Source organism: Rhamphochromis longiceps, linkage group LG18 (assembly GCF_057381845.1).
Source record: "Rhamphochromis longiceps isolate RC_006_pf linkage group LG18, R_longiceps_female_GT1.1, whole genome shotgun sequence".
Classification (NCBI taxonomy): domain Eukaryota; kingdom Metazoa; phylum Chordata; class Actinopteri; order Cichliformes; family Cichlidae; genus Rhamphochromis; species Rhamphochromis longiceps.
This window is the reverse complement of record NC_140574.1, coordinates 22,527,963-22,555,484: the sequence shown is the minus strand read 5'-3', so window position 1 is coordinate 22,555,484 and position 27,522 is coordinate 22,527,963. Positions and strand designations below refer to the sequence as shown.

General features: G+C 40.5%; 4 protein-coding genes across 6 annotated transcripts; 3 read left to right on the top strand and 1 right to left on the bottom strand.

The window, feature by feature from the left end:
- The first annotated feature begins 408 nt into the window (after window positions 1-408).
- Window positions 409-3,321, top strand: LOC146648257 (uncharacterized). Of its 2 annotated transcripts, none has more exons than XM_085389717.1 (7): window positions 409-535; window positions 1,100-1,200; window positions 2,115-2,143; window positions 2,244-2,319; window positions 2,392-2,526; window positions 2,617-2,711; window positions 2,789-3,321. In XM_085389717.1, the coding sequence occupies exons 2-7, from the start codon at window positions 1,107-1,109 to the stop codon at window positions 3,131-3,133; spliced, it is 774 nt and encodes a 257-aa protein (XP_085245843.1). In that variant the 5' UTR covers window positions 409-535; window positions 1,100-1,106; the 3' UTR covers window positions 3,134-3,321. The 2 variants fall into 2 exon arrangements, with proteins under 2 accessions (XP_085245843.1, XP_085245842.1); XM_085389716.1 differs by having other exon boundaries at window positions 456-531.
- A 264-nt stretch (window positions 3,322-3,585) lies between these two features.
- Window positions 3,586-7,805, bottom strand: sf3a2 (splicing factor 3a, subunit 2). The gene is made up of 8 exons (XM_085389715.1): window positions 7,671-7,805; window positions 5,977-6,245; window positions 5,818-5,864; window positions 5,534-5,643; window positions 5,360-5,409; window positions 4,966-5,106; window positions 4,804-4,872; window positions 3,586-4,239 (listed from the first exon to the last, which is right to left on the bottom strand). The coding sequence occupies exons 2-8, from the start codon at window positions 6,172-6,174 to the stop codon at window positions 3,970-3,972; spliced, it is 885 nt and encodes a 294-aa protein (XP_085245841.1). The 5' UTR covers window positions 6,175-6,245; window positions 7,671-7,805; the 3' UTR covers window positions 3,586-3,969.
- A 2,946-nt stretch (window positions 7,806-10,751) lies between these two features.
- plekhj1 (pleckstrin homology domain containing J1) lies at window positions 10,752-17,290 on the top strand. Its single transcript, XM_085389829.1, has 6 exons — window positions 10,752-11,156; window positions 11,331-11,398; window positions 11,493-11,559; window positions 13,256-13,346; window positions 15,396-15,459; window positions 16,068-17,290. The coding sequence occupies exons 1-6, from the start codon at window positions 11,063-11,065 to the stop codon at window positions 16,158-16,160; spliced, it is 477 nt and encodes a 158-aa protein (XP_085245955.1). The 5' UTR covers window positions 10,752-11,062; the 3' UTR covers window positions 16,161-17,290.
- Window positions 17,291-19,295: 2,005 nt separating this feature from the next.
- LOC146648254 (fizzy-related protein homolog) lies at window positions 19,296-26,344 on the top strand. Of its 2 annotated transcripts, none has more exons than XM_085389506.1 (14): window positions 19,296-19,366; window positions 20,140-20,212; window positions 20,681-20,809; window positions 20,972-21,035; window positions 21,766-21,896; window positions 21,997-22,082; window positions 22,176-22,359; window positions 22,491-22,556; window positions 23,057-23,159; window positions 23,294-23,478; window positions 23,597-23,830; window positions 24,116-24,220; window positions 24,800-24,892; window positions 25,011-26,344. In XM_085389506.1, the coding sequence occupies exons 1-14, from the start codon at window positions 19,296-19,298 to the stop codon at window positions 25,050-25,052; spliced, it is 1,566 nt and encodes a 521-aa protein (XP_085245632.1). In that variant the 3' UTR covers window positions 25,053-26,344. The 2 variants fall into 2 exon arrangements, with proteins under 2 accessions (XP_085245632.1, XP_085245631.1); XM_085389505.1 differs by having other exon boundaries at window positions 19,324-19,463.
- Window positions 26,345-27,522: the final 1,178 nt, after the last annotated feature.

Sequence of the window (27,522 nt, the reverse complement as noted above, 5' to 3'; positions counted from 1 at the left end):
ACCCTCTGTCTGTTTGACGGCTAATATGGCTGACAGACCACAGGCCTCATCTGCAGAGCAAAGTGCCACAGACTCTATCTCCCTAATAGCGCAGCAGCGCTCTCTGCTGGTGAGTAATAATACAAAATTCAAACCCCACTCACCTCTCTTTTGCAGCATTTTTGACCATTTGCTTAAAAATATCAAAATCACTGTTTGCAGCACGTTGCTGTTCAAAAACTTTGACATTTTTCCTCCTTGACTCCTTGGACACAAAGTGATATTTATCCAAAATGGGTCAGAGTTTTTCAGAACTGGTTATTTCCACCCACCCTCATCACTCTGTGATCTAGTGGTTGCATAAAGCATGTTAATGTCAGCCCTCCCTCAGTTAGCGCCTGACACCTAATACCTTTTTGTTTTTTCATTCTCCGCCACCTGTTCTTGGCTATCAGACAGTTCAGAGTGAAACTCAGCTGCCATCTTTGTGGAGGAACAACAGCTCTGTGACAAAGGCTTCCCAGCACTGCCCAGGGGACCCCAAATGTTGAGGCAGGTAGGTATTCTTTCAATTGGGGTTTGACTTTACAGCTGAAACACAGAAAAGATTGATCAAGAATATAAGAGAAACATTAGGGCTTTAATTTTTTTGTGTATTAATATAGTGTGTATCCATTTGTCTGCTGGTACCATTGCTTTATCTATTTATAGGCCTGGAAGGGCATTACCTCAGTGTCTGTTGAGAAATGTCATGCAACACATAAGGCCCTTACTGTATTCATTTGTAAATGTTAAGGTCAGCAAACTGCTTTAATTTAATGCAAAAGTGGCAAAGTTGACCTTTTACTAGTATCGTTTTATGCAGTCAAAACTGAATCCCAATGAGACATCAGGATTTTTTTTTTTTTATGGGGGAAGGAATAGTGATAAGAACAACTGTGATAAGAGTGCGATCCAATGAATTATCTCGCATTCAGAACTTAAGAAAAAGCAAGAACATCCCTTAAAAAAGCTGAACTGGCCTCTGCAGCTTTTGTGATCTTTTTGTGATTGTCTGCTAAAACATGAAAAATTTAAATGATTTGCTACTCCCATGTTCCTTCTCCTCCATCTCTCTCAGGGAAGAAATGGAAGAAAGCTATGAAACATTTGAAGAGGAGTTATGGCCACCAAGAGCAGATCCTCCTCCACAGAAACCTGTTAGGCAGATCCGCAAACCAGGTGGCGACACACACACACACGCACTGAATTGTTAATGACTATGCATAAATGATTTCTTCCATTGCAAATACAGGATATGCGTACAACTCTATAAATACTAGGGAACAGCAGCACAAGGAGCCACCGAAATCTGACTCCTGGTGGAAAGCAACACAGTGATAATGAGCCACAGCCATGCTGGATGGATCATTTCTCAGTGCAGTGGGGTGCACTGCGCTTATTTCCACAAAAATAACATCTTCTGAAACATAAATCTAAACAAAAAAAGGAAAGTATCATATTTTCATGTCATATGTTTATGAGGCCTCTACAGCAGGAGTTTCTGGAAACTTTTTTTTTTGGAGAAACATTTTTCAGACTCATTGTCACAGTTTATTGCACAGTTTAGCTGGTTTGGTCTTGACAGTGTAGAAGTCGAATTGTTCTCTGCGCGGCTAACAAGCTAGGCTATCAAATAGCACCAATGGCTGTAGAAAACAATAGCACCAACAGCTTCATGACAGTTTTGCTTCTCACACTCATATCTGACTTTGCGCTGGGCATAAAAATCTGGGCTTTTGTTCTTTTATTGGTTAATGATCAAGTGCATCAACCTCACCCTGAACTTTGTGCTAAGTGCATGTTGAGATGGGGAAACATAGCATTTAACATTCAGCTCAAAGCCAGCCGGAGCTCCCAGCATGCCTGCAGTCTTTTCAACCAGAACAGTATTTTTCACTGATGACTTGTAGTTTATCTACAGAGGAGTTAATAAAATTGAAAAACATGTGTTCAGCCAGCACAAGTATATGAATATATGTTAATAGATGTAAACAAACCAGTTCCAGATTGAGTGCATGGCTGTTTGGGGTTTTGTTTTTTTGTTAATGGTGTATGATATCACCCTTCATTAAATCTCCATCTGTCCCTTCCAGAAATGTACGCTACCAGAAAAATCAGGGAGGTAGGTTGGAAAACAACCAGCATTAACAATTTCTCACTCAGCTGCCAGCCCTCACAGCTCACAGACGTTTTTTATTAACCTTCACATTGTTCTTAAATAGGAAATGGCTCCAGCTCCACAGCAGCCAGCACCAGAACCCAAGACTATAACCAGAGAAGTCAGTTTCCCCAAACCAAGTGAGTCCCATCTTTCTCCCCTACCCTTGTCTCCCTGATCCGTGCATCCTGTTAACTTCTTTTTTCTTTCAGCATCCTTGCACAAAACCTTGTCCATTCAGAATCCGACTCAGATCGAAACCCCGTGGGAGAACGTCACCCTGAACCGCTGTTTGCTTGTGGCCATTACCATCCTGGTGCTCACCTCAGGTTTTCAGAGGCTCAATGGCAAGTAAACCAGTGAACTAAAGTGAAAACTCAGGTATGAAAATAGCACATCTACTGTGAGTGAGTGATCCTTTCTTGTAACCAAAACAGAAACCTTACGTGGTCACAAAGCAGTTGAAGAGGAAGAAACTGGACTGACCATGAGGCGATCAGGCTCACTGCGACACAGAAGACCACTGCCGGAGGTAAATTGGCGATTAAAAATGATCGCTGATCAACATAGGTGGCGTGAACATTTTGTTTGATTGTTCTCCCCCGGCAGCCTGAAACATCTCTGTGGGAAGTCGTGTTTTGGTGGCTGCCTGACTTTGATGACGAGGAAGAAGAGGACGATGATGATGGAGAGGTTAAAAGGGGAAAATCAAAGAGAGGAGCAACAGCACGAGGATTAAGAGCTCTGAGAAACAAACCACTTCCAGATAAGAAACTCATAAAGCAAAGAGATAAGAACTTAAAGGGCAGGAGAGCCACGAAAGCCAGAAATGAAGAAATCAAAGTAAAGAAAGGTAGAGACAAAAAAGGTGATCCTGAAGATGCAGGAGATGAGGAGGCTGTTGCTCAGGAAAATAAGAGGTCAGAGGCAAAGAAAAAGAGTCCAGAAGAATAATTTCACTCTAGTAGAAGCTATTTTCTCATCAGCTGGTATGATTTATTCATTATTAAAAGGTGGCAATTTTGTCAAAATCTGAGCCTTAAAGTGTGCTTGCAATTAAATCTTCTGACATGACTTTGTGCTGTGTTATAGATTTGGATGCTTTCTGGTGGTTTGGTGTATTAAATCCTTTATTTCAAACCGAGGCATCTTGTTAACAAATTTGTTTTTCTGGTTCTGAAAGGTGGCACTGAATAAATTATGCCCATCCATTCAAATGCAGTTAAAATGTCAACAGTGTGTTGCTAGAAGTGACTTCAAGTGTCAAGTGACTTCATTTGTCCAGTTTAGCTTGTTGTAGAGCCACTAAAGAGAGCCCAGTTAAATAAAACTGTCCTCTCAGTAAATTCAGGTTTTCACACTGATAAGCAAAGCTGAGATTCAGTATTTAAAGAACACTCAAGAAATCTTTTGGTGGAATATCTTTATAAAATCAAAGACTCTTATGACACAAACATTTTCTGTTTGTCCACAGCATTTAATTACAAAACCATAATCCTAAAATACGAACTTCCAATCACACCTCCATATCCAGAATGTGGATATTATTACAAAAGAGTGTGGTCATATTTATGATGCTGCAGTAAGAGACTGCCCTGCACATTTACATAAACCAAACAAAGACTGAAAACTCCAATAAACATGAACTTTAACCCTTTGCAGAAATAATAAAACTAAACATAACTGCAGTATCTACAAGGAGATGGACATTGTAAACAGGCAGGGCAGTGCGACTACACACCATTACAGAAATCAAGGTAAATCACTAAAAACAGATCACTGGCCAGAGATCAGTTATTAGCTAATGTAAGGCCCTCCGGAGGGGGTGGCCTCATTGGCATGGGGGGCATGGGCATCTGTGGGGGCATCTGAGGGGCTCCTGGGGCACCAGGCGGAAGAGGAGGGATGGACATTCCCCCTGGAGGGGGAGGGGGCAGAGAGTCGTTTGATGGGTGATCTCCACTCATAAGGGGAGGAGGACGCTTCACAGTGGCAGCAGGTGCTGGGCCGCTCGACTGGGTAACAGGTTTCTCCATTTTGAAGTGGAACTGTAGGAAAAACTGGATAGAACAACAAAAAAGAACAATTAAAGACATGTTTCCACTATTAGAAACAATTTAGGAAAACTAATATACGAGTTCCACTAGTTCAAACTAGTGTATCACAGAAACTTTTTACAAGGATTTTTAAGATGAAGAGGTAAACATATAGAACAAATATTAAGGTCACTTTATTGACTCACTGTTCCCATCAACTGCTATTTGTGCATAACAGCTTGAAAAAATTTGAAATATAAACAAGTTCAAGCGACCGTTTTACCTTCATTCACCCACGGGCTGACATTCACCCACGTTTGTTTACTAATTAGATCAGGTTTGCATGTAAATGAGGTAAACAATGATTCAGAGCTCTCTCACTCTGCGGCACATTATTGACTTCTCATACGGAAAGACAGGGAAAATTCCCCAAGGTGCGCATCTTATCAGACAGCTAGAAGCTAAATCTACACCTCAGCTGTTCCGTTTTTGACACACAGTGTGTCCACTTTGCTTCACCCCTCCCATTGGTTCTGGCTGCTGGACCCAATAACTCTACTGGCAGACACTCTGTAACATACATGGTACCTGTTTAGTTTCTTTGTTCCAGTGGGTCCAGAAGCGGTTTTCTGCTTTATCAATTTCTCTGCTGGGTACCTAAAACAGCAAACATCTTGTTATTACACGAGTGAAGGAAAAAATGACAAAGAAAAAAAAAACATAAGGGGAAGAGAAAAGTGCAGGTCTCACCTTGAAAGCAATGGTCTCATATGGTTCAGCAGCAAAAAGCAGGTACTGCCAGCGACGATCGGGAGGCTCAATGCGCTGTTCGTAAGCAGACATGAAGCGATGCCTGGGTCCAATTCCTTCAGCGATCTCTGGATAGTCAATCTGATGGGCCAAGAAAAGAAGGTCAGTAACACATGGCCTTTACTGTTGTGGTGTTGTGAAACTTTGCAGGTTAGAGCATGAGGTTATGATTTGTTCCTGTGACCCAGTTTCAGTGTAAAGCCCCTTTACACTCACCAGATTATCCAAAGAATAAGTGAGCATTTTGCTTTGGTTTGAAGCACACAAATAATAACTTATTTACGTGGCCTCAAAAGGATACTGGATTATGTGCATTCTTTCAAAATATACAAACCTGGAAAAGTAAAGATTGCTGTCCCATCTCTGGATCCCTCTGTTTGGTCACTGTGAATAATTAAAAAAAGAAAAGAAAAAGAAAACGTTAATTTTTTTAACAATACATTTTTTAAAGAAACTAGTATTATAAACCAAACTGTGACTACCATATAAAATGCCAGAGCTTGCCTACCTTTGTATCCTGGTCGACCAATTTTGACAAACTTCTTGACCTCAACTTTCACTTTGGCTGGAGCTGGTTGAGCAGGAGCTTCTTTTGCTTCTTTGGCTGCCCTCCGTGCTCTGAAAAATGTATGTAAAAGGTTTTCCTCAAAATTACATTTCTTTAAATTTAAATTTCTCCAGAAGTTTTAAATTGGGACTCATTTGTGTTAAACAGCCACTTTAATTAAATCAGAACATAAAGTTACAGCTATTGCACTTCTGTGTTGTAGCACAGATAATGTATGGACTTACAGATTGGTCTGGTGTTTCTTTCCTTGTGTGTGAGCTAAGTAGCTTCCCTGAAATACAGAGAGACATTTTTTAATTTTTCTTTTCAAATAAGACACCCCGATGACAAGAAATAAAAGCAAATTCAGTTAACAGAGAAATGTCTCATTATGCGTCTCTCACCTCATTGTTGTGAAGTGTCAGACAAAGTTTGCACTCGTATGATCCTAAATGGTTCTTCATAAAGTAGGGGTCTTTGTTGATATCAATGGTCTCCAAGGCCAACTGACGTAACCGTTCTCGCCTGTCACGGTTACTCTCAGAGGCAGATGCCACCCCTCCGCTCCCCGTCTTCCCTCCAGCTCGATGCTGGAAATCCATTTTTGTAAGGTTTTGGACTTAAACAGTCACACGAACGTTGACAGTTACTCCAAATAGATTCCCCCGATTACCTGGTGAAAAACAAAACAATAAGTACTAGGGCTGGGCCATATCATACCATTCATAATACCGGTATAATGTTAGGCAATGATAAGAAAATGAAATATCGCAAAAGAATATGGGTAAAACGCGCATGTGCAGTGCCTTTGTTTTCATACATACATGGCGGAAAAAGCATGGTGGTGACGGAGAATGAGAAGGGCGAAAGCGAATCGTTGAATGAAACAGATGAACCAGAATTGGTTTGTAAAAATGGTGCAACTTCAGTGGTGTGGAACTGGTTTGGCTTTCATCCGTCAGATACACACCAAAGCACATTTTTTGGTAGAGAATGCAAGTGGGCCGTCGTTATTACCGTACCGATTTTATGCAGTACGCGGCGCTCAAAAATCTGTCAAAAAATTTTTTAGTACGACTTTACGAAGCCGCACCACTTGATGGATTGTCGGAGCAGGTACCGTAGTCAGGAGCCTCGCAGAGTAATATGTACTGTGCTTCAACATAATATTACCGCATTGTGTGTATAACCTCTTTTTTAAGTTTTATGGATATTATACATGGTTATGCTCAGGATATGTCGGCAAATTTCCACTGGTAATGCCTTTTGGTTAAACTGTCAGGAAGGAATTTGCATTTGCACTGTTAAATTTTTATATAGCTTTAATTAACATAAAAAACAGCTGCTTGTTTAAGTGAAAATACATTGATTTTTTTTTTTTGCACTGATAAAGTTGTGGAGTTCTAAAATATTTTGTCTCGCGTCAATTATATCGTCAGTTATATTGTTATCGCAAATTTTCAAATATATATCGTGATAAATGTTTTTGGCCATATTACATTGCCCTAACAAGTACTGCCAGTGAAGGTCCACATTAATAACCCTGCACTCCAGGGCTGTAGCACAACAACAGCATCATGTGTAGATTTGCATTATTACTTGTGTTTTAGCTAAGGCTCTAACCTGGACACATTTTTATTGCTCAAACCTATATGGGTCATATAACCTGTTTTAAAAGCAACTCGTCATTACAATCCCCTCTATACGAAGATTCCCAATGCTAACGTCCTTACAAAGAGTCAACATGAACACTGCGGAGTAAGGCCCAAACAGCGGTTTTTAGAGGACCAAGTTAAGTTATCGGTGGCAATTTACCAGCGAGCAAAAAAAGATTCTTCCCGTTATTAAAAAAGAAATCCATTCTTCTGAATGATCCCAACAACATCTAGCTAGCTGTAGCATTTTAGCATACAAAAGCCGCTAAATGCGCTAGCAATTTTAATGCTAAGCTAATGGTGCTACCAAATAAAAATGAAAAGCTTTTAACAAATACAGATGATTAAAGTGAATATTAAAAATGCAAAATGACCACATCCGTTAGCCACAAAATTAAACATTTTAGGAGACTACAAACAGATTACTTTATCAAAACACTCACCAGTTTCACAACGACAGCGACACGCTCATCTGATTTGTTGCGCGCATGCGCTTCAGTAGATTCTTTTTCCCGGGTTTTGGTGGTTTGTAAAAATCCCTCTGGTGTGTTACTGCCACCTGCTGGGCTGGATCTCCAGCCAACACGACGGCTGGACCTATGAGGGGGGCCTTCGTGTTCTTAAATTTCTGATTGTTTCACAGCAGCAGACACAGGAGGTAAAAAATAATTAATTAAAAAAGATAAACTGCTCAGTGGTTCATTTAGAAATTCTGGCCTTTTTCCTATTTCATTTTCAGTAGAAACACAATTCTAAAACACAATTTTTAAAGTTTTGCATTTTTTTTTAAGTTTTTTTTCTTAATTTCTTAATTTTTTTTCATTGTACTTGACAGTTTTTTTTAGTTTCGATTTCATTTTCAGGTAAGCTGTAGTGCTAAGAGGCCTAAAAGTTCTGCTAGCCACCACTAGCCTGAAGCATTTAAGGCAGGATGGAACAATAATTTCATGTTCTTTACCCCAAATTCTGACACTATCATTCAAATGTGGCAGCACCAATAAATATGCTTATTTAATTTTATTTAATTTATTTAATTTTCATAAGCTTGTGTGAATTGTAGCCTCAGCTTCCCTTTCGTAACTGACACGAGTGGCACCAGATGTGGTCTTCTGCTGCTATATCCTATCAGCTTCAGTGTTCAATGTGTTGCCCATTCAGAGACACTCTTCTGCATATTTTGGTAGTAATCACTGGTTATTTGAGTTACCGTTGCCTTCCTGACAGTTTGAACCAGCTTGGCCATTCTCCGCTGACCTCTAGTATTAGAAAGACATTACAAATACATTTGTATGTGGCAGGGACTAAACACGATCACAGACTTTAGAGGGAAAACCAGCACACCGCAGACCACGGCCTCTCTATGTGAGGATCTAAACGTATTCTACGCTAGATTCGACACAGCGAACACCATGAGACCGGACAGTGTGCGCACCGCGGATGACGTCAGTGCGCACACTGTGTCTGAGGAGGATGTGCGGAAGTGCTTCAGGAAGGTGAACGCACGCAAAGCTACTGGTCCGGACGGGATTCCCGGCCGCGTCCTCAGGTCATGCGCGGCTCAGCTGGCTGGAGTGTTCACGCACATCTTCAACCTTTCCCTCTCTCTGTCTGTAGTCCCAGCCTGCTTCAAAATGGCCACCATCGTCCCTGTACCCAAATCCTCCACCATCTCCTCATTGAACGACTGGCGACCTGTAGCCCTGACCCCCATCGTAAGCAAATGCTTCGAGAAGCTGGTCAGGGACTTCATCTGCTCTGCACTACCCGACTCACTGGACCCTCTACAGTTTGCATACCGCCACAACAGGTCCACTGATGATGCCATAGCCCTGACACTACACACTGCCCTGTCACACCTGGAGAAGAGAGACACGTATGTGAGGATGCTGTTTGTAGATTACAGCTCAGCATTCAATACCATCGTTCCCTCGAAGCTGGACAGGAAACTGCAGGATCTAGGACTGAGCAGCTCCCTCTGCAGCTGGATCCTTAGCTTCCTGTCTGACAGACGCCAGGTGGTCAGACTGGGCAGCATCACCTCATCCCCCATCACACTGAACACTGGTGCTCCACAGGGGTGTGTACTGAGCCCTCTCCTGTACTCACTCTACACCTACAACTGCACAGCCACTAACAGCTCCAACATCATTGTGAAGTTTGCGGACGACACTACAGTGGTGGGTCTTATCACCAACGGTGATGAGACGGCTTACAGGGAGGAGGTCAGCGCCCTGACCCACTGGTGTCAAGACAACCATCTCACCCTCAACGTCGCAAAGACAAAGGAGTTGATAGTGGACTTCCGGAGGTGCAGAGAAGTACACACCCCCATCACCATCAACGGCGCTGCTGTGGAGAGAGTGAGCAGCTTCCGGTTCCTTGGAGTACATCTGGCTGAGGATCTTACGTGGTCAGTACACACAAACAAAACAGTGAAGAAGGCGCAGCAGCGCCTCTTCTTTCTCAGGAGACTAAAAAGATTCGGCATGAGCCCCCGCATCCTCAGGACCTTCTATCACTGTGCCATTGAGAGCATCCTCACTGGATGCATCACCACCTGGTATGGCAACAGCACCGCCTACAACTGCAAAGCTCTCCAGCGAGTAGTGCGGTGCTCTGAACGGATAATTGGAGGTGAGCTTCCCTCCCTCCAAGACATCTACAGGAAGCGGTGCCTGAGGAAAGCGGGGAGGATCATCAAGGACTCCAGTCACCCCAGCCATAAACTGTTCAGACTGCTTCCATCAGGAAGGAGGTTCTGCAGCATCCGGTCCCGTACCAGCAGACTGAGAGACAGCTTTTTCCATCAGGCCATCAGACTGCTGAACAAGTCATAGACACCTCAGCTTCACTACTGGAACTTCAACATTATGCACTCCACACTGTATATAAATGCCACTTGTTTTGCACATATTCAACTCTGTATATTTTATATATTTTATTATTATTATTATTATTATTATTTTATTTTTTTTTACTATTTAATTTGTAAAAATGTGTATACACACACACACACACACACACACACGTAGGAAAATATTTAGTATACACATCCAGAAATGCATACACTATTATATATTGTACATATATTTATTAGTTTCAGGTTGGCCATTCTTGTATTTTGCTCGTTTGTGTTGTTGTGTTTGCACATCTCTGTTGCTTGTGGGGCTCGCACACAAGAATTTCACTCGCATGTGCTGTGCCAGTGTGCCTGCACATGTGATGTGACAATAAAAGTGATTTGATTTGATTTGATTTGATTTGATTTGTAATACCAGCAGAGAATCAGAATCAGAATACTTTAATAATCCTTAACGAAATTATATGGGTTTCAGTTGCTCCAAGACAATAACAGTAACAGACTAAAGTAATGAAATAATATAATACATTACAAAGTTTACAAATGTAAGAAATAGCACTAATATATACACATGTTCAATTGTAAATATCAAGAAGAAAGGGCACAGAGCAAAGGAGCCATTTTTGACCTGCAGAGGGCAGTAACGCGCCTGACGAAGAAGAGGAAGAAGACAACCTTAGCAGAGAGGAGTGTCATTACTACTAGAGGTGTGGGTGTGTGACATGAAGTCCAGAGCTGTTGTTTTCAGTTGACCCTCAGAAATGATCAAACGCAGTCCGACAGGTTTCGGGGACGTTAGATAACGAAGCAGCGACGTGGACTCAGCGGTGTATACAGTATAGTTTTTGCACCGTACTACCGTTAGCTAACTCCTGTGTTATGCTTTCGACTGGGGGTACGGGTCCTCTTTAGCATCCGTGTACCTGCGTGTGTCCGTCTGTTTGTCAAGCCTGTGAGTGTTTGTGTGTGTCCGCGATGCGTTTCAACGAGAAGGAGCTGGTGTTACTGAGCCGCCAGCCCTCGGAGAGAGCAGCTGAACTGGGGATGAGAGGTCCCAAGAAAGGAGACGGTAAGGACAATCATTCAGACGCACTTCCGTTTCGTGTATTTGGGCACAGCAGCTAATGTCAGCATCAGATATTAGACATATCTCTCTCTGTGTACTTCATGCGACAGCTGGGCTGCTTTGTGTTTGTTGTAGAGACGAGTTTGTCTGTCTAACTTCCCTTTTGTGGCCTTGCAGTTGTAAAGAAGAGGCTAGTGAAACTTGTCGTCAACTTCCTCTTTTATTTCCGGACTGATGAGGAAGAGGTCAGTATGCTTGTTGTCACAGCATTTTCTGTGATAAATTGAATACATTTTTTTCAAAAGTGGGGTCAAAATTAACTGAGTGTTTATTTGGCAGCCAATTGGAGCTTTGCTGCTGGAGCAGTGTAGGGTGGAGAGGGAGGACAGCCAGACTTTCTCTATTGGTAAGCTTCAGCATCCTTTAGAGGTACAGTTAGGAGTGACTGTAAGTCTATAAGTGACCGATTTGTTTTTGGTAGTTCTGCCTCTGTACACAACCCCAGTGGTTTTTACATCAAACAATGAACATGCCTTTGAAGCGCAGACTCCCAGCTTTTATTCAAGGGCTATAACAACAATATCACATTACCTCTTTAGGAGTTACAACCATTTTTATAAACTGTAACCCTCTGTGCTGGTCTTTGTTGCAGCCACCTTTAGTTACTAGTTTTGGGTTGAGATCGGGTGACCAACTTCAGTTGAAGACGATCCCATTTCTTTGGTTTAAAAAACTCTTGAGTTGCTTTTGCTCATATTTCTATCAGCAGTCACAGAGTGCAACTCCCGCCGAAGAGCAAGGGCTGTGCTAAAACTGTTATATTTTATGATGTCTTTATTACAACATGCTGACATCAACCTGTTAATGGCATCATTGTGACATCATCGGGTGTCGTATTGAGAAAATTGAAAGTGTGTTGTACTGGTCTCTCCATGTGCTTTCATATGATATATTACTCAATATAATTTCTTTAAAATGGTTTTCAAGGTCAACTTTGACCTTGGGTGCTAGAAATGAAGATAAAGGTCAAATGCTTAGCCAACCTAGTTTTAATTTACCCCATGGTCTAGTTTCTTGTTGTGAAATTTGAAGACAATCCATTAAAAAAATTGTGGATGATATAAAGTTTACAGCTTTATTTTTCATATTCTGTGTGACTTTAACATTGACACAATTCTCACTAAAATGAAATCACCTCGAGCTGTATTGGTATCTACCATCACACCAAATGTGAAAATTATATCATGAAAACTGTGGACACTAAGCTGCTAACAAGCAGACAGACAAATGGTACCGATTACATACTTCGTCGCTTTGGAGGGAAAATAAATATTAGTGATCCGGTTCCACTGGCAGCCATATAATGCCCATGTATGACAGATAATGTGTGATGCCTCCGATCATGAGCTGTGTCTTTCCTTCTCTGTACTTTTCTCCTTCCATCATCCTGGTACAAGTTCATCTTGGTTTGATCTGTCCAGACTCTGTTAGATGTTTTCTGAAAAAGTCTAATCTGGCCTTCCTTTTCTTGAATGTAACCAGTGGTTTGCACCTTGTTGTAAACTCTCAGCATTTCCATTCATGAAGGTGTCTCTTCATTCTAGACTTTGATGTTGTTGAGTTGGCCAGTGCATTTCTTCTTCCTTTTTAAGAATGCACCAGATTGCTCATTTGGCTGTTCCTACAGTTGTTGTTGTTGTCTCTCATTTAGGTTTATTTTGGTTATTCGGCCTCCTGCGCCTTCATCAACATCATCTGGAATCAACTCCATACTTTTTATCTGCTTATCTTGTCATTGAACAAGGAAACAGGAAACACCTGGTCATGAAACTGGCAGTCAGGTGTTTGACTGTGTAAGAAATGGTTGTAATACCTAAACAGTCAGTTCATTACTTTTGTTAACTACATTGAGTTAAAGCTAAAGTCTGCACTTCTGTAATATTGTAATAGTTTGATGCAGAATGAACCGTGGTGGTATATAGAAGCAAAACTACAAAACCATATTGAACTAACTGTATATTTCACTTTCTCACTGGTGCTCTGCTGTTTCTGCTTGTTTCCTTCATGTGTTTCTGATCTCTAATGGCCTCTGTTTGCTGTAGCATTTCTGGATGAAGCAGAGAGGAAATATGTGTTTGAATGTGATACTGAAGAGCAGTGTGCCGAGTGGATAGACTCCATTATCAAAGCAAGGTAGGACTGACTTTTCTGCTTTCTTTTTCCAGGAAGCACAGAAGCTTACAGACACTTACAGCCGTCAATAAGTGATTAATAAATGGAGAAAAACGTAACTTTTAAACCAAATGTATTTTTTTGACCGGGTATCAAATAATATCCCATAAAGGTCAGAACACACTCACTGCATACTCCAATAGTTACACCTGTTAAACTGATCTTTAAAGCAAATATTTAATCAGCCAATCACGTGATAGAAACTCATTGGAGTTAGCCAAGTAAACACAGTCATGATGATCTGCTGAAGTTCAAACTAAGCATGGTGCAGGTGGTGATGGTCAAGACAAAAAAAGTAAAACCCTTAACCCCCCACAGTGAGTAGTTTTGTTTTTTGTATTTGTTTAATTTTCTATATTACGTATTTAAAAACACAGAGCTGTACTGACTACATATGCTCATAAAGTCTAAAAGAAGAGCATTTTGTATGTGTTTTCTAACTTAATAACCAAATAATGAAAAGCTGTGTTCTGTACAGCTGAATATGCTTACACATCTATGCCATTTGAACAGTGTGGGTAGAGCAAGTGACACCTCACATAGTAACAGAGTAACAGACTCACATGGGTGAAACTGTCACAAATGAATGATTTTGCTGTTTTCAGAGGCACAGTGTTAGAAATGTGAGTGTTAAACGGCTTCAGTCTGATCCATAACAGCTCTGACATATTGTTTTAAAGCTTACTGGGAATGCATAATACTCCCAAACAGCAGAGGATATCTGAGGAGGATCATAGCGCTCTAACTTCTCCTTTGGGCTTCAGTGAGTCTGCCGGAAAAATTGTCAGACCTGGCAGCTGTGGCGTCGGGCACATTTAATATTGTGCTTGATTAATGTATCTGCTAACTGCTAATTGAGTGGTAGCTCAGACAGACCTGCTGGGCTTCATGTGAGCAGACAGGCGGAGAGAAGATGGGAGACAGAGAGACCCGCAGAGTCCATTTCTCACAAATAATAATCATCATAATAACAGTAATACACTATATTTTTATAGTGTATTGTTATTTTAATATAACACAGTTTACAAAGTGCATTGACAGCCAGGGGTACACAGCCATTAAAGTCACATAAATATACACATATATATTCAAAAAAGACTAAAAATGTGAATAAAATGAATGAACTACTGGAGCAAGGATTGACTTAGAAGCAAGTCTATAAAAAGAAAGAGGAAGTGATTCTGTAAGCCTGCTGTCTTCAAGAAGGTCATTACAGGATCTAAGGCTGTGAGCAAGCTTATACGGGGTCAGTAGTTCTGCTATGAACCCAGACAAGGATGAGCTAATCAGTAAAATCCTAAAATCAGATTTAAACCATAGAGAAAGCAAGCAGAAAGAAGCCAGGATAGGGGTCATATGATGCTGTCTGCTAAAATCAGTAAGAAGCCTAGCAAAAGAGCACCCATTCATATTTTAGCTTGTTTACATAAACCAATAAGAGATTTTATTAGTGGACAAGAAGTAGACACAGATCAGCTGAACAGGTAAATGGTATGAAACAAAAACATTTGTTCTTTATTCCACTTTTAACTTTTATTTAACTTTTTTATTTAAGCATTTTTTATAGTAACAGTAATAATAATAATAGTAACTATATTAATAAGATGAGCTATAAAAATACTACAAAATCAGCTATGAAAAACTGTGTCTCTGCAAGACAGATGTATTGAAAATAAATAGTTGTCCATCTTGGTAGCGGAGTGTAAAATTCATTGTGCTTAGAGCTGACAGGAGGTCAGCCGAGGCCAGGCAGACTGCCGGGTTTGTAACGCACTGGTGGAAACCCTGAGCTTGCGTAACGTAGCTAGCATGGCCCAGCTACCTGTCAACGAGCAACAAACAATTAAAATGTTCCTGTACAGAACATTTTAAGTCGATCCTTGCTCCAGAGGAAGTTCCTGTGACTGTGTTTAATGTTACAAGCTGAGTTGCAGCTCTGATCTTTACTGTATTTGTCTAACATTATTTCTCCCTAAATGTCAAGTTCATTTGTTGTCTAATCTCTTGCAGTTACGAGTTCATGAGGAAGAATCTTATATTCTATCGAACAGAAATCCACAGGCTCACAGGGAAGGTGAGACCCCTCGCAGCAGCACGCCAGTGCGCTAAATGCCACACAGATGGTGCTTCTAATCAGCAGCGTTCATACTGTGGGATGGTTACAGTGCGGTTTGGAGTTCATATTATCATCATCAATAGCAGACAGACTGGTAGATTAATGAAGGGGGATGGTTTTGGTTTTGCTCGGCAATGCTGAGCTCTCTCGGCTGCTAAGATTCATGTAAACAACACTGTGGAATTTCATGATGACTCTCAAAGCGCACAACGAAACATGCCAGAGAAAGCTCAATTAGCAATGTGTCTCTCTAGAAACAATTTCCTAGTTACTCGGGATGAGACAGGCTGCAAAAGCTTTTCTCCTCGTGTTGTACATTTGATTGTGCATATAATTATTCATTGCAGTGTGAGCCGCAGCTGAAATCCCACTAACCTCTGGAGATCTCAAAAATCTCTAAGTAAAAGCCAGGCTTTCTGACCTCTAGGTTTGAGTGCTTTTCTATTTGTTTGGTTCTTTGAGTCTGATTTTGCTGAAGTAAACATTTCATATAAACTCTGCTTCTGCTTCAGTAACAGCTAATTTTCCCTGTACACTGTTTTACTCACTGCCTGCTTTCTCCACAGGACCCCTTGGAGCAGTATGGTATATCCGATGAAGCTCGTTTCCAGGTCAGCAACGGTCGGCCGCTTGTGGCTAGAGATACCTCCTCCCTGTAGACCAGTGTCCTGTGTTCACATTCTATGTTTTATTTTGATTAGTTCACTCTGCCATTCCAGCATCACTCCACACTGGTTTGAAAACCACAGCGTTATCGCCCACAATCTTGCTCCTTAGAGCTCTACTGCGCTGCATTTATTATATCTCGGGTTGCCTCAGACCTATGCAGGTGTCTTAGGTAATGTAAAGCCATCCTCAGTTTAGTCCTGCTGCGTCTTTGTCAGTCATTACAAGCAACGCAATGCTTTGGTTAAGTCAACACTATCATATTTGTGATTTCGGGGCATTCTCATTTGCCTTTTCTGTGTCATTTTTAGACTTCTGGCCCAGTTAATCAGTTCCCTGTATAAACATTTTATGTTTTCTACTGTTGATGCTATACATTCAGACAATGTGATTTCAAGAGCGACTTTCATTCAGGACTATTAGTAATGTGAGTAGAACTATGTTCAAAATATCTAATTTGAGGACATATTAACACGTAAACCATTGTTTTAATGGAGCCTTTTAAAAGAAGCTTACAGTTGATAGCGTGCCTGATTTAGAAAACCTTTGGCAGTATTCCTGCTCTGATTTGAACTGTTTTTGAGTCTTTTGAGCTGCTGAGTTGAGCCACATATTTTACTTAGTGTCTGTGAAAAAGGCAAAGCTGTCCAGATGTGTATTTATCATGTTATGCCTCATTGTTAGATTCCTTTAGTGTTTGAGACAATACTTTTGCACAGTTATTGGGTGTTGAGGGTTGTTTCTTTTATTACAACTATCGTACTTGATCAGCCTACTGTACCTTTTCTGTGGCACTTTGATTCAGATCCCTTTATGTAAGCTGTTGAACCATGTGTTTAAAAACCAGGCTCTTGGCATGATTCAGGAAATAAAAATAAACAAATCACGTGAATATTTGTGAAAACGAGAGCTGACATTTTGCTCTCAACTCAAGTTTCCTGTAAGACTTTTTTGCATCTTTCAAATTAGCGAAATCTTTGTTTTTCAAGAGTCTCTCTGTAATTGCATGTCATTGAATGTATCTTCATTTTAAATGTTTTGCACATAGAACTTTTGTTTTTAGTTAACAACATCTGCTTCACTGGCATCTCTTTTTTATACTAATAAAGCCATTTGAAAGAAATTTTAAATTCATCCAGTGTGTCATCTGTCAACCAAAAGTGAAAGCATTTGATAACACACATACACGCACACACGCGCACACACACACAAAATGTAATGTGTGTCGGTGGCTACATCCAGCTCTTGTAAATAGTCTGTAGCTTAGGTTCTATAGGTTCTTAATACATTTTGGCCTGCCAGGGTGCAGCTGGAGCCCCTGTGCACACACTAAACTAAACAGACAGGCACACCTCCACTGCTACTACAAATACACAAAATGAAACAAAAAGGAAAGTTGATGCTGAAGGCAAATAATTTCAGCTAAGGCGAGAGACTGAGCTTTCGTATTTCCCTGGTGTAAAGAAGTGCCTGTGTATCAATTTTCCATAAGCCAATTTCTGTTATCAAACGACACAATTTCCTTTGTCATTTTGATGTTTGAATCCACACACCAGCAAAGGAGGAGTTGTGAACAGGGAGCTGAGGCTTCAAAAAGTCAATGAAGTGAGAAGAGGCATGCAACATCAGCACAGCAGACGGGTTGGTTTTTTTATTTTTGTTGTTGTTGTTTTTAGCAGAGTCTCAAAGCAAGTTTTCATTTTTATGTGATTTTCACTGGACTCTGCAAAACTTGTGCCAGTAATGTCCTTTGTGGGTACAAAACAACGCTAAATCATCATCAGCCCTCCACCACCATGCCTGACAGTTGTCAGGATATGGAAATATTTGAAATATTTTATTTTTAATTAAATAATAAATTACTTTAGTAATGTTTAAACAAATAAAATAATTAAAAATACATTTGTAAATAAATTTACAAATGCATAATTATCACACAACTCATTATTTAGGCACAGAATTCTTTATTTTTGATGCGCGTGACTGTTCTTGTCCTTCACAGTCAGAGGTCTGCATGAATTTATTCTTTAGTAAGAGACCACAGAGGCCACGCCTGAAAGAATGAAATCTAAAACTGTCCTTCAAGCATTACTATATTGAAATACTCATTCATAATTATAATCCTGATTGTACCATCCCTTAAATGGTGATATTGATTAGTCTGTCAACTTACACAGTCGGGATTATTAGACAGTCAAGAACTGCCAGAAAGTGATTTCTGATGTTTCTGTGTTTTGTTGTGTGTGTGTGTGTGTGTGTGTGTGTGTGTGTGTGTGTGTGTGTGTGTGTGTGTGTGTGTGTAATGGTTTATACTTGTAAACAGACAGTAGTCAACAGCATTTATGAAAGAGTTATGAATAAAAAAAGAGAATATGGTTTTTGCTGGTATCTTTATGACTGCATTATACATTGTAATTAATGCAGTCCCTTTTCAACCACTGAAAATATTTTTATACAACTGTGTTATATTTGTTTTAATTTCTGCTGCCCTCTTGGCCAGATCTCTCTTACAAAAAAGTATATTTTTAATGCCAATGGGACGTTTTATCTGGATAGATAAAGGTTATATAAGCTTCACTTTGCCAGTCTAAACTTTACAAATATATCATCTCTTTTGTTGTTAAGGTGAGTAAAAACCAGACAATGGAAAGATACTGGCTTTGTAGTACAGGCCTCTGGAAACACACACATTATATAAATAATTATTTATTGAGTATATTGAATTAAACCTTTTTGTTCACTAAATGGTGTTTGATGTTTTGTCATATTGTTTTTTTAACTATCGTGCAAATACATCACCGTTGAAAGTGGAAATAAAATAAATTTTAGTATCAACGCTGATGCTCAAACATGAATCCACAATGTAAGAAAGTAAAATGTATGTTTTTTAATCGCATTTTTGTTGCATTTGAGATTCTGTTCTCTGTGGCATGACCTGAACTGCTATTCATTTTGAAACCTGTGCTAAATCTTTGACTATAAACTGGTGAGACTATAATCTTGTTTAGCCTCGGTTGCCGGTTAAACCCAGAGGTCAGGTTTTACCGACAGCGTTCAGTCGAGTCGGACACGTTTCCTTAACAACGGAAAATGTGTTTCAAAAACAGCGACGTCACGCACTTCCCGTGATGCTTAGCGAGCCTAAATTGAATGCTCGGCAAAAGAAAACATTTGTATTCTGTGTGTGTCGATTTTACGGGTAAAAAGCACAAAACAACACATTTGAACTGAGTTAGAAAACACTACGAGAACCAAATTAACAGTGCATACGGGGGGAAGCGTTTACTGGGGGAAAGGTAGGTGCTAATACGATAAATTGTCTTACACAGCTGAGCTAGCGTTAGCATTAGCCTAGCTTTCTGTGCTGGGTCGTTGGATTATTTAGATTTTCTTTATTCGTATTTCAGCGATAATCACCAGAGATAGCAGTATTTCGCTTTGTGGGATATGCAAGTAAATGACTGCTGTTGGGTTGCGTTTCAAAGTTACAAGACTAAGGTTTTCATAAAGATAATTTAAGTGCTGTTAGCATGTCAGAGTCCACAGTCGCAGCTGATCATAGGTACTGGTATGTCATTTAATTACACGTCGGTGGTTGGTTGGTTAGTTAGTTAGTTGGAGATGGAATGAAACCAAAAAACTCTACATTTTAACTATTGATTGGTTTATCTTTGTAATTCTTCCGGAGGGTTTTAATGTAGCTTTATTGCCTCATTGATCAATACAAAGCAGTTCCTCTGGGGATTACTGCTCCATGTCGATGACTCTTAGCATTGTCGTTTGATAAACGGTAAGTTCAAAGCGTTTTAAATCAGTTGAATAACGGGTTTATTTATCTAACAACAAATACACCGTGTATGCCGATGTTTGACAGGTAGCTTATACACGGTGCCATTTCCTATATAGAATAAACACATCGTCAATGAACGCATCTTGTGAATGAACTTTATTGTGGTCTTGTCCTGTTCTCAGGATCATGGATCAGGACTATGAGTGCAGGCTCCTCAGACAGATCAATATCCAAAATGAGAATGCAAGTCCCATTGTAAGTAAAAACAAGTTTTTTTTGTCTATTCTGTCTGATTCCTTGTATGTAAAGTAATGTTCATCCTCTGAACAAAAGCTAATTCTGCTGTCTAATTAAGACTAGTCAAATCTGCAAGTAATCTTGAATAAGGTCATTGTCTTAATTTTTAAATGATGATATCCCCTCCCAGGAGGGACATGAGGGCAGTGCTTTCCATGTATTATAAGGGAAAAATGGTTTCACATGGCAGTCTATTGACACTGTCACCACTGTTGAGTAAAAACAAGACCTTACTGGCCAAAAGACTGGCTTTTGTGAATGTTGCCTCCTGTTGTTATCACCTCAAAAAAACACACCATCTGCCATCTAAATTATGTTCCTGTTCCGTTATTGAGTTTTCAAATCCACTCCGAGGCCTGTTTGTTTGCCGTAGAGTTAAAAAAAAAAAAACCCCCACAATGCTGTCTTCTCTTTTCCCTTGTGCAGAAAGCTCTAGGAGCAGTGCGATCTCTGACACCCACCAGCTCCCCCCTGTCCTCTCCTAGCAAGCATGGTGATCGCTTCATTCCCTCCCGGGCTGGAGCCAACTGGAGTGTCAACTTCCATCGCATTAATGTGAGTCTGCCACAACAGCAAATACACCAAGCACTCTTCTGCCTGTCCTACCAAAAGAACAATGCTCTCAAGATTAAAGTGTTTGCTTTGTTTTTTCTAATACTTAAGTTTACAGAATTGGTTGAGAGTGATCATTTATTGATTATGATTATTTTAACACAGGAAATTGAAAAGTCGCACAATCAAAATAGGAAAACCAAAGATGGCACCACTGACAGCAACAAAGGTAATCCATTGCTTTTCTCTTGAATGATGACAAACTGTGTTTCCACCTGCACCTCTCTTGTCACAAGCATTTAAATTGTGAATGAGACAAAATCTGTTTTTGCATTTTCTTTGTGTTCAGTTTTCTTTACTTTAGCTTCTGTCTGAATGTTTGTGTAGTTGGAATTTAGTTTCACCCCTGTGTTTGTTCATTCAGACTTTAGTATTAGAGTGAAAGCTCTTAATGGTGCTGTAAATTTGCTCAAAATAAGGTTGGTTATATGTCACACTTAGGTGTGTGTTTTTGTTTTTTGTTTTTCAAGGCTATCGTAATGGATAAAAGATGATGAAAAAAAACTTTAGCCTATATTTTATCATGATATTTAGTTACTGAATAATTATCATGATAGTCATGTATTATGAGTTACTCGCTTTCCCATCCCCAAGTGAAATATGTTTTTCTGTGTTGTAGATGTGCTTTAGGTGTGAGTTTTATCCATTTTCAGTTCATTTCCACAGGTATCTCTTTCTGCTCCAGTCAAACTTGATAATTTGACCTTCTCTTGTTTACCAAGCCTGGGCAGGCTTATGGAGACTGCAGATAAGGGCTAAACAAAGCTTAGTGGAAAATTCTCCCTGATCTTCAGAGATGTGAGCGAGAGCTGAGAAACTGCAAAGGGAGCACAGGGTTTGAAGTTAATCATTTTGACAGCCTGGTTTGATTTCCCCTCTGTCTGTTCCTTTGTCTTCAGCGGACGGTCTGGCTTACTCAGCTCTGCTGAAAAATGAGCTACTAGGAGCAGGCATTGAGAAAGTCCAGGACCCCCAGTCAGAAGATCGTCGCTTGCAGCCATCTACGCCTGCCAAGAGGAGCCTTTTTAGTGTAAAAAATAATAATAATAATGTTTTTGTAACTGGCTAAGTGTTTTTTGTTTTACGGTGGGTTTTGTCTGCGTTAGAAATAATCTGTTTGATTGTTGTAGTATTCTGTAAGTACCAAGAGAGCTCTTCCCGACGAGGATGGAAACACAGTCTCTCCCTATTCACTATCACCCGTCAGTAGTAACAGGTAATTAAATTTTCCAGCTAAACGTGAAAGTGCCATTTCTTAATATGGGGAGAAAAATTGACTGTGTTGCTTACATGTTATTGGGCTTTACAGTCAGAAACTTCTTCGATCGCCACGAAAACCAACACGCAAGATTTCTAAAATACCTTTCAAAGTTCTGGACGCTCCAGAGCTTCAAGATGATTTCTACCTTAACCTAGTGGACTGGTCCTCTCTGAATGTGCTCAGTGTGGGACTGGGTACCTGTGTCTACTTGTGGAGTGCCTGTACCAGCCAGGTGTGTGTGACATGTTAGCTGAGAAAACCTGTGATAGTGTGTCATACTTAATGAAAAAGACATAATTGAACTACCTCCTGGTACATTCGTATTAATCTGTCTCCTTTGTCTGGCACTTTTCGAAACTTTAGGTGACTCGTCTTTGTGACCTTTCTGTAGAAGGAGACTCTGTGACGTCAGTGGGCTGGTCAGAGAGGGTGTGTTTTTCTTTCATTGATTCTTGTCTTTGCAAGCTCTCGTCCAGGACTTTAAACAATGCTGTAATAAAGCCTGCACAGCTGGCCTTTTTTTACAGTTTCTGAAAGCAGAAAAACTGCCAGAAACTGAGTGTTCAGAGCACTCTACAGCCTGAGGTTTGGGCTCATAGTTATTGTTTTTTAAAAATATGACTTTAATTATCGATTCTTTGGATATGTTTATGCAAGGTTGAGAATTCACCATCACAACGGTATATATGAAATATATGACAGAAAGTAAGGAAAAGCATTATTGGTTCACTTTGAAGGTCTGCCATGAAACAAGAGTATGTCTGGATATTTCAAAGAAATTCAAGCTTATTTATGATTTCAGGCTTTTAACCTGTGCTGTAACTAAGAAAAGGCTTGAGGGTATTTGCACTTGCTCCTGTTTTTGTGCCATTGTAAGATTAGACTCCTACTTGCCAGTGTCATCTTCAAAGTGTGCTGTCTGTTTTTAGGGTAACCTGGTAGCTGTAGGCACCCACAAAGGCTATGTACAAATCTGGGATGCAGCAGCAGGGAAGAAGCTCTCTGTGCTAGAAGGACACACAGCCAGAGTGGGTAAGTTGAAAGTCTATGGAAATGAAGGCAGAGACAGTCATTCAAGCTTCACCTATTTTCAAACAGTTGTTTAGCAACATCTCTCATTCATGATCGGTGAATCATCTCCCCTGGTCGTCATTCCCTGCTTCTAGGTGCTCTAGCATGGAATGCCGACCAGCTGTCGTCTGGGAGTCGTGATCGGGTGATCCTGCAGCGGGACATCAGGGCACCGCCTCTCCAGTCAGAACGTCGGCTCCAAGGACACAGACAGGAAGTCTGCGGGCTCAAGTGGAGCACAGACCACCAGCTTCTAGCCTCGGGTGGAAATGATAACAAGGTATGCAGAGAATCTCGCCCAATGCCTTTGTCTGTGCCACATTTTTATTGGGGTCCCTTTTTTATAAAAAACGCCAAAAATTTTCTGTCCTCTTGTTATTGCAACCTGCTGTCTGCAGTTACTCGTGTGGAACCACTCAAGTGTCCTCCCAGTGCAGCAGTACACGGAGCACTTAGCTGCAGTGAAGGCCATCGCCTGGTCTCCTCACCAACACGGCCTGTTGGCCTCTGGAGGAGGCACAGCCGATCGCTGCATCCGCTTTTGGAACACTCTGACTGGCCAGCCTCTGCAGTGCACAGACACCGGCTCTCAGGTCTGCAACCTGGCCTGGTCCAAGCACACTAATGAACTGGTGAGACACCCCATGTCTTTGACTGCACTCTGCTCCTGTGAAATAGAATACATGCATCTGCTCTTAAATACGGACATACACCAAGGTTAATTTTAGGGCTGTTGGTGAGGAGTTTTTTTGCTATTCAGTAGCATTCAACTCAGTTTTTATTTATTTTTCTCTTTTGTGCGTGTGTTTTTGGCTGGAAAATACGATGGAAGCAGTGATGTGGAATTGTTGATTTTTATCCGATGGTAGACAAACCTGCCAGCTAAATAAGTGGAAAAAACTGTTCCTCCTCTGCAGGTCAGCACGCACGGTTATTCCCAGAACCAGATCCTCGTGTGGAAGTATCCGTCTCTAACTCAAGTGGCCAAGCTTACGGGGCATTCCTATAGAGTACTTTACCTGGTCAGTATATTTTTTTCCTTTATAACTAAATTAAAGATAATCTTAACTTAAAATAAAACTGTAAAGCAGAAATAAATAGTCACAGAAAAAAAAGTGTAAGGAAATGATCCTATAAAACTAGACTCACTGACTGACCCTTTAAGAAGTGTCGCTATTAGATATCCCAGGGTAAAAGGGTGACACTGACACAGAGCTTCTCAAAAATAAAAAAATGAGTCAAACTGACATTTTCTACCTCTTTCTGATGTTTTGTGTAAGTGCTGTTGTGAGTGATTTCTGTGCATCACTTTGGCTTTACACCAACAATTAATACATAGGAATGCACATGTAAACTTAAGAAGGATGTTAATTAATATTTTATGTGCTGAAAGCAAATATAGTGAACTTTAGATAGGAGTATAAAAATTATATTTTAATAAATAATTACACTTAAAGCAAACTAAAATGATAAAATCCTTCCTGTGCCCACTTCAGATTCCTGTAATTACATCAGAATCAGAATACTTTATTAATCCCAGAGCAAATGATGTAGCTGTTATAGTGGTGCATATTCAGTGTTTAATAATAACTTGCATGCAGGCTATGTCACCTGATGGGGAGGCCATCGTGACGGGGGCTGGAGATGAAACTCTGAGGTTCTGGAACGTCTTTAGCAAGATGAGATCCACCAAGGCATGTTTTCTTCCCATTTCTCACTTTCTCTGTGTTGGGCTTCCTTGAATGCAGTTTTCATCACCTGCGTGTTATTTTTGTAGTGGTCTCTGTCTAACGTCCACCTTCCTTCTTTCAGGAATCAGTCTCTGTGTTAAACCTCTTCACCAGGATCCGGTAGTCTGCACTGTACGGGGAATAAAAACAGGAAGGGAATTTGTCTTTGCATGTCTCCTGGTGTAAATGGGGCCTCTTTGAACACTCTCCTCAGTACTCTGCAGAGGTCCTCCTCGACTGGCCTTAGTTAAGTTGTAGCAGAAGATGAGATGAGAGGAGACACATAGACCGAGTATCGAGGGTAGAAGAGATGCACACAGTATTCCACTTCCTCCTGAATGATGGAGCCACTGCCGCCTCCAGTTTCGGGGCCTTTATCTCCCCGTGTCTGCAAACAGACGTTGTGCATACCTGCCAAATATTGAGTTTATCCTTGTGATCGTTTATTTATTTTCTGTTTTTGTTTAGTTTCTTTGTTGTTTGTATGTTTTTTTGCTCCTCCTTTTTTTTTTTTTTTTACATTTTTAACATATGTTATCGACGTATTTGCTGCAAAGGCTGGTTGACTTAATTTCATGTGCATAACTGCAGTTTTTTGGTCTGATCTGTGGAGCAAGTTTGATTTTGTTCAGGTTTGCAGAAAAAAATTCCAAGCTTGCGTTACCTTTTCCTGAGGGGCAATAATGTTTCGTGTACACTGATGAAAAGATTCATAATCTTGTGCCATTTTGCTAATAGTTAACAAGGATTCAGTGAAAGAGCCTGATCTCTCTTGTTTTTGTTTTTTAAGAAAAATGACATTTTTATTTTAGTTATTGAAAATAATAATCAAACATGGCAAGCATTACTTCATTATCTCCCCAAAACAATTTGTTTTTGGGAGATTATCTTTTCCTAATTGAAAAGCAAGCCAAGGAAAATTAAAAGGAAATAGCTTTGGCTTATCATTGTAGTTTACAGCAACCGCTAGCGCACAGTAAAAACATTTGTGATTAAACCAGATGGTGAAATGCTGCTGTGTAAAGAACTTCTGCTTTGTGCTATGTCTGTAACATATTCAAGCTTGGGGCGCTCATTTTTTTGCTACTTCAAACTTCTTCTGTGTCAGGCAGTCATGCTGTTGAACTTTGTTTTTTAATCTGGAGAAATATTTCATATCCTCTGCCACGTTTTCTTTGAATGTTTCAGTCACCTACCTTTGAACAAGCGCTATTTATTTGTCTTGTGAAAGTTTAGAGTACAGAGTGAAAAGGTTTGCTTAGCGAGGTTGTCTGAAGGGAGCTGACGGTCAACTCTAAATTTTAATGTCACTTAAAGACAACGCTGGCAACTTCAGTTATTGAAAGAATGTTTAAAAAAGAAAAAAATATTTCTGTACTGGAACATGAACAACAATTAAATTGCCATATCTTGTAACTTAGTGCTGTTTTATTGGACTGTAACTACTCCTCAAGTTGTTAGTAATACTTTACGTTCCTGCTTTGTGCTCCAACCAAACATTCATCTGTTTAAACTAAAGGGTGTCTTTAGTTTGCAGGTATTCTCAGTTATTACACGTTTGGTTACATTTGGAGAAGAATCCTTTATATGAATTTATTTATCATATAATTTTTAGAGAACAAAATATTTTGATTCTGGTTTCTAAACTGAGATGTGAACATTTTCAAACCGTTTTACAGTTAAAACAGATAAATTAAACCTTTTTAGTCCCACATGTGGGAAATTTTTTGGTCATGGCACAAAGTACAAGAGCAGTAAAAATAGAATAAAATACTTTCTTATATTGGGAAGGTTGCACTTGGTACTATTGCACATCGGAGAGACAGAGTGAAATTTACAATTGTGTATGGGATGTGTGTGTGTGTGGGGTCATCTGCAAAGACCATGTTGTAGAGTCCGACAGTAGCAGCAAGGAAATGCCTGCGAAATCTTTCCGTCCCACGTCGTGGGTGCCGCAGTCTGCCACTGAAGGAGCTTCTCAGTGCTATCAGAGTCTCCTGCATGGGGTGGGAGATGTTGTCCAACAGGGATGACCGCTTAGCCACCATTCTCCTGTTACTCACCACCTCCACTGGGTCCAGAGGGCATCCTAGAACAGAGTTGGCCCGTTGCTACTCCAGCAGACCACACCGTAAAAGATGGCTGAGGCCACCACAGAGTCATAGAAGGTCCGGGCCTTCACTCCAAAAGACCTCTGCAGCAGGTACAGCCTGCTCTGCCCTTTTCTGTAGAGAGCATCTGAATTGTGAGTCCAGTCCAGTTTATTGTTCAGATGAACACCAAGGTACCTGTAGCTGTCCACAGCCTCAATGTCCATACCTTGGATGTTTAGTGGTTGCAGTGGAGGATGTTTGTGCCTGTGGAAGTCTACCACCAGCTCCTTGGTTTTACTAGTGTTGATCTGGAGGTAGTTCTGCTGGCACCAGTCCACAAAGCCTTGGGCCAGCACTCTGTATTCCTTGTCGACCCCATCAGTGATGAGGCCATCTATTGCAGAGTCATCAGGGAACTTCTGCAGGAAGCACTGAGTGGAGTTGTGAGAGGAGTCTGCAGTGTAGATGGTGAAGAGGAATGGAGCCAGAACTGTTCCCTGT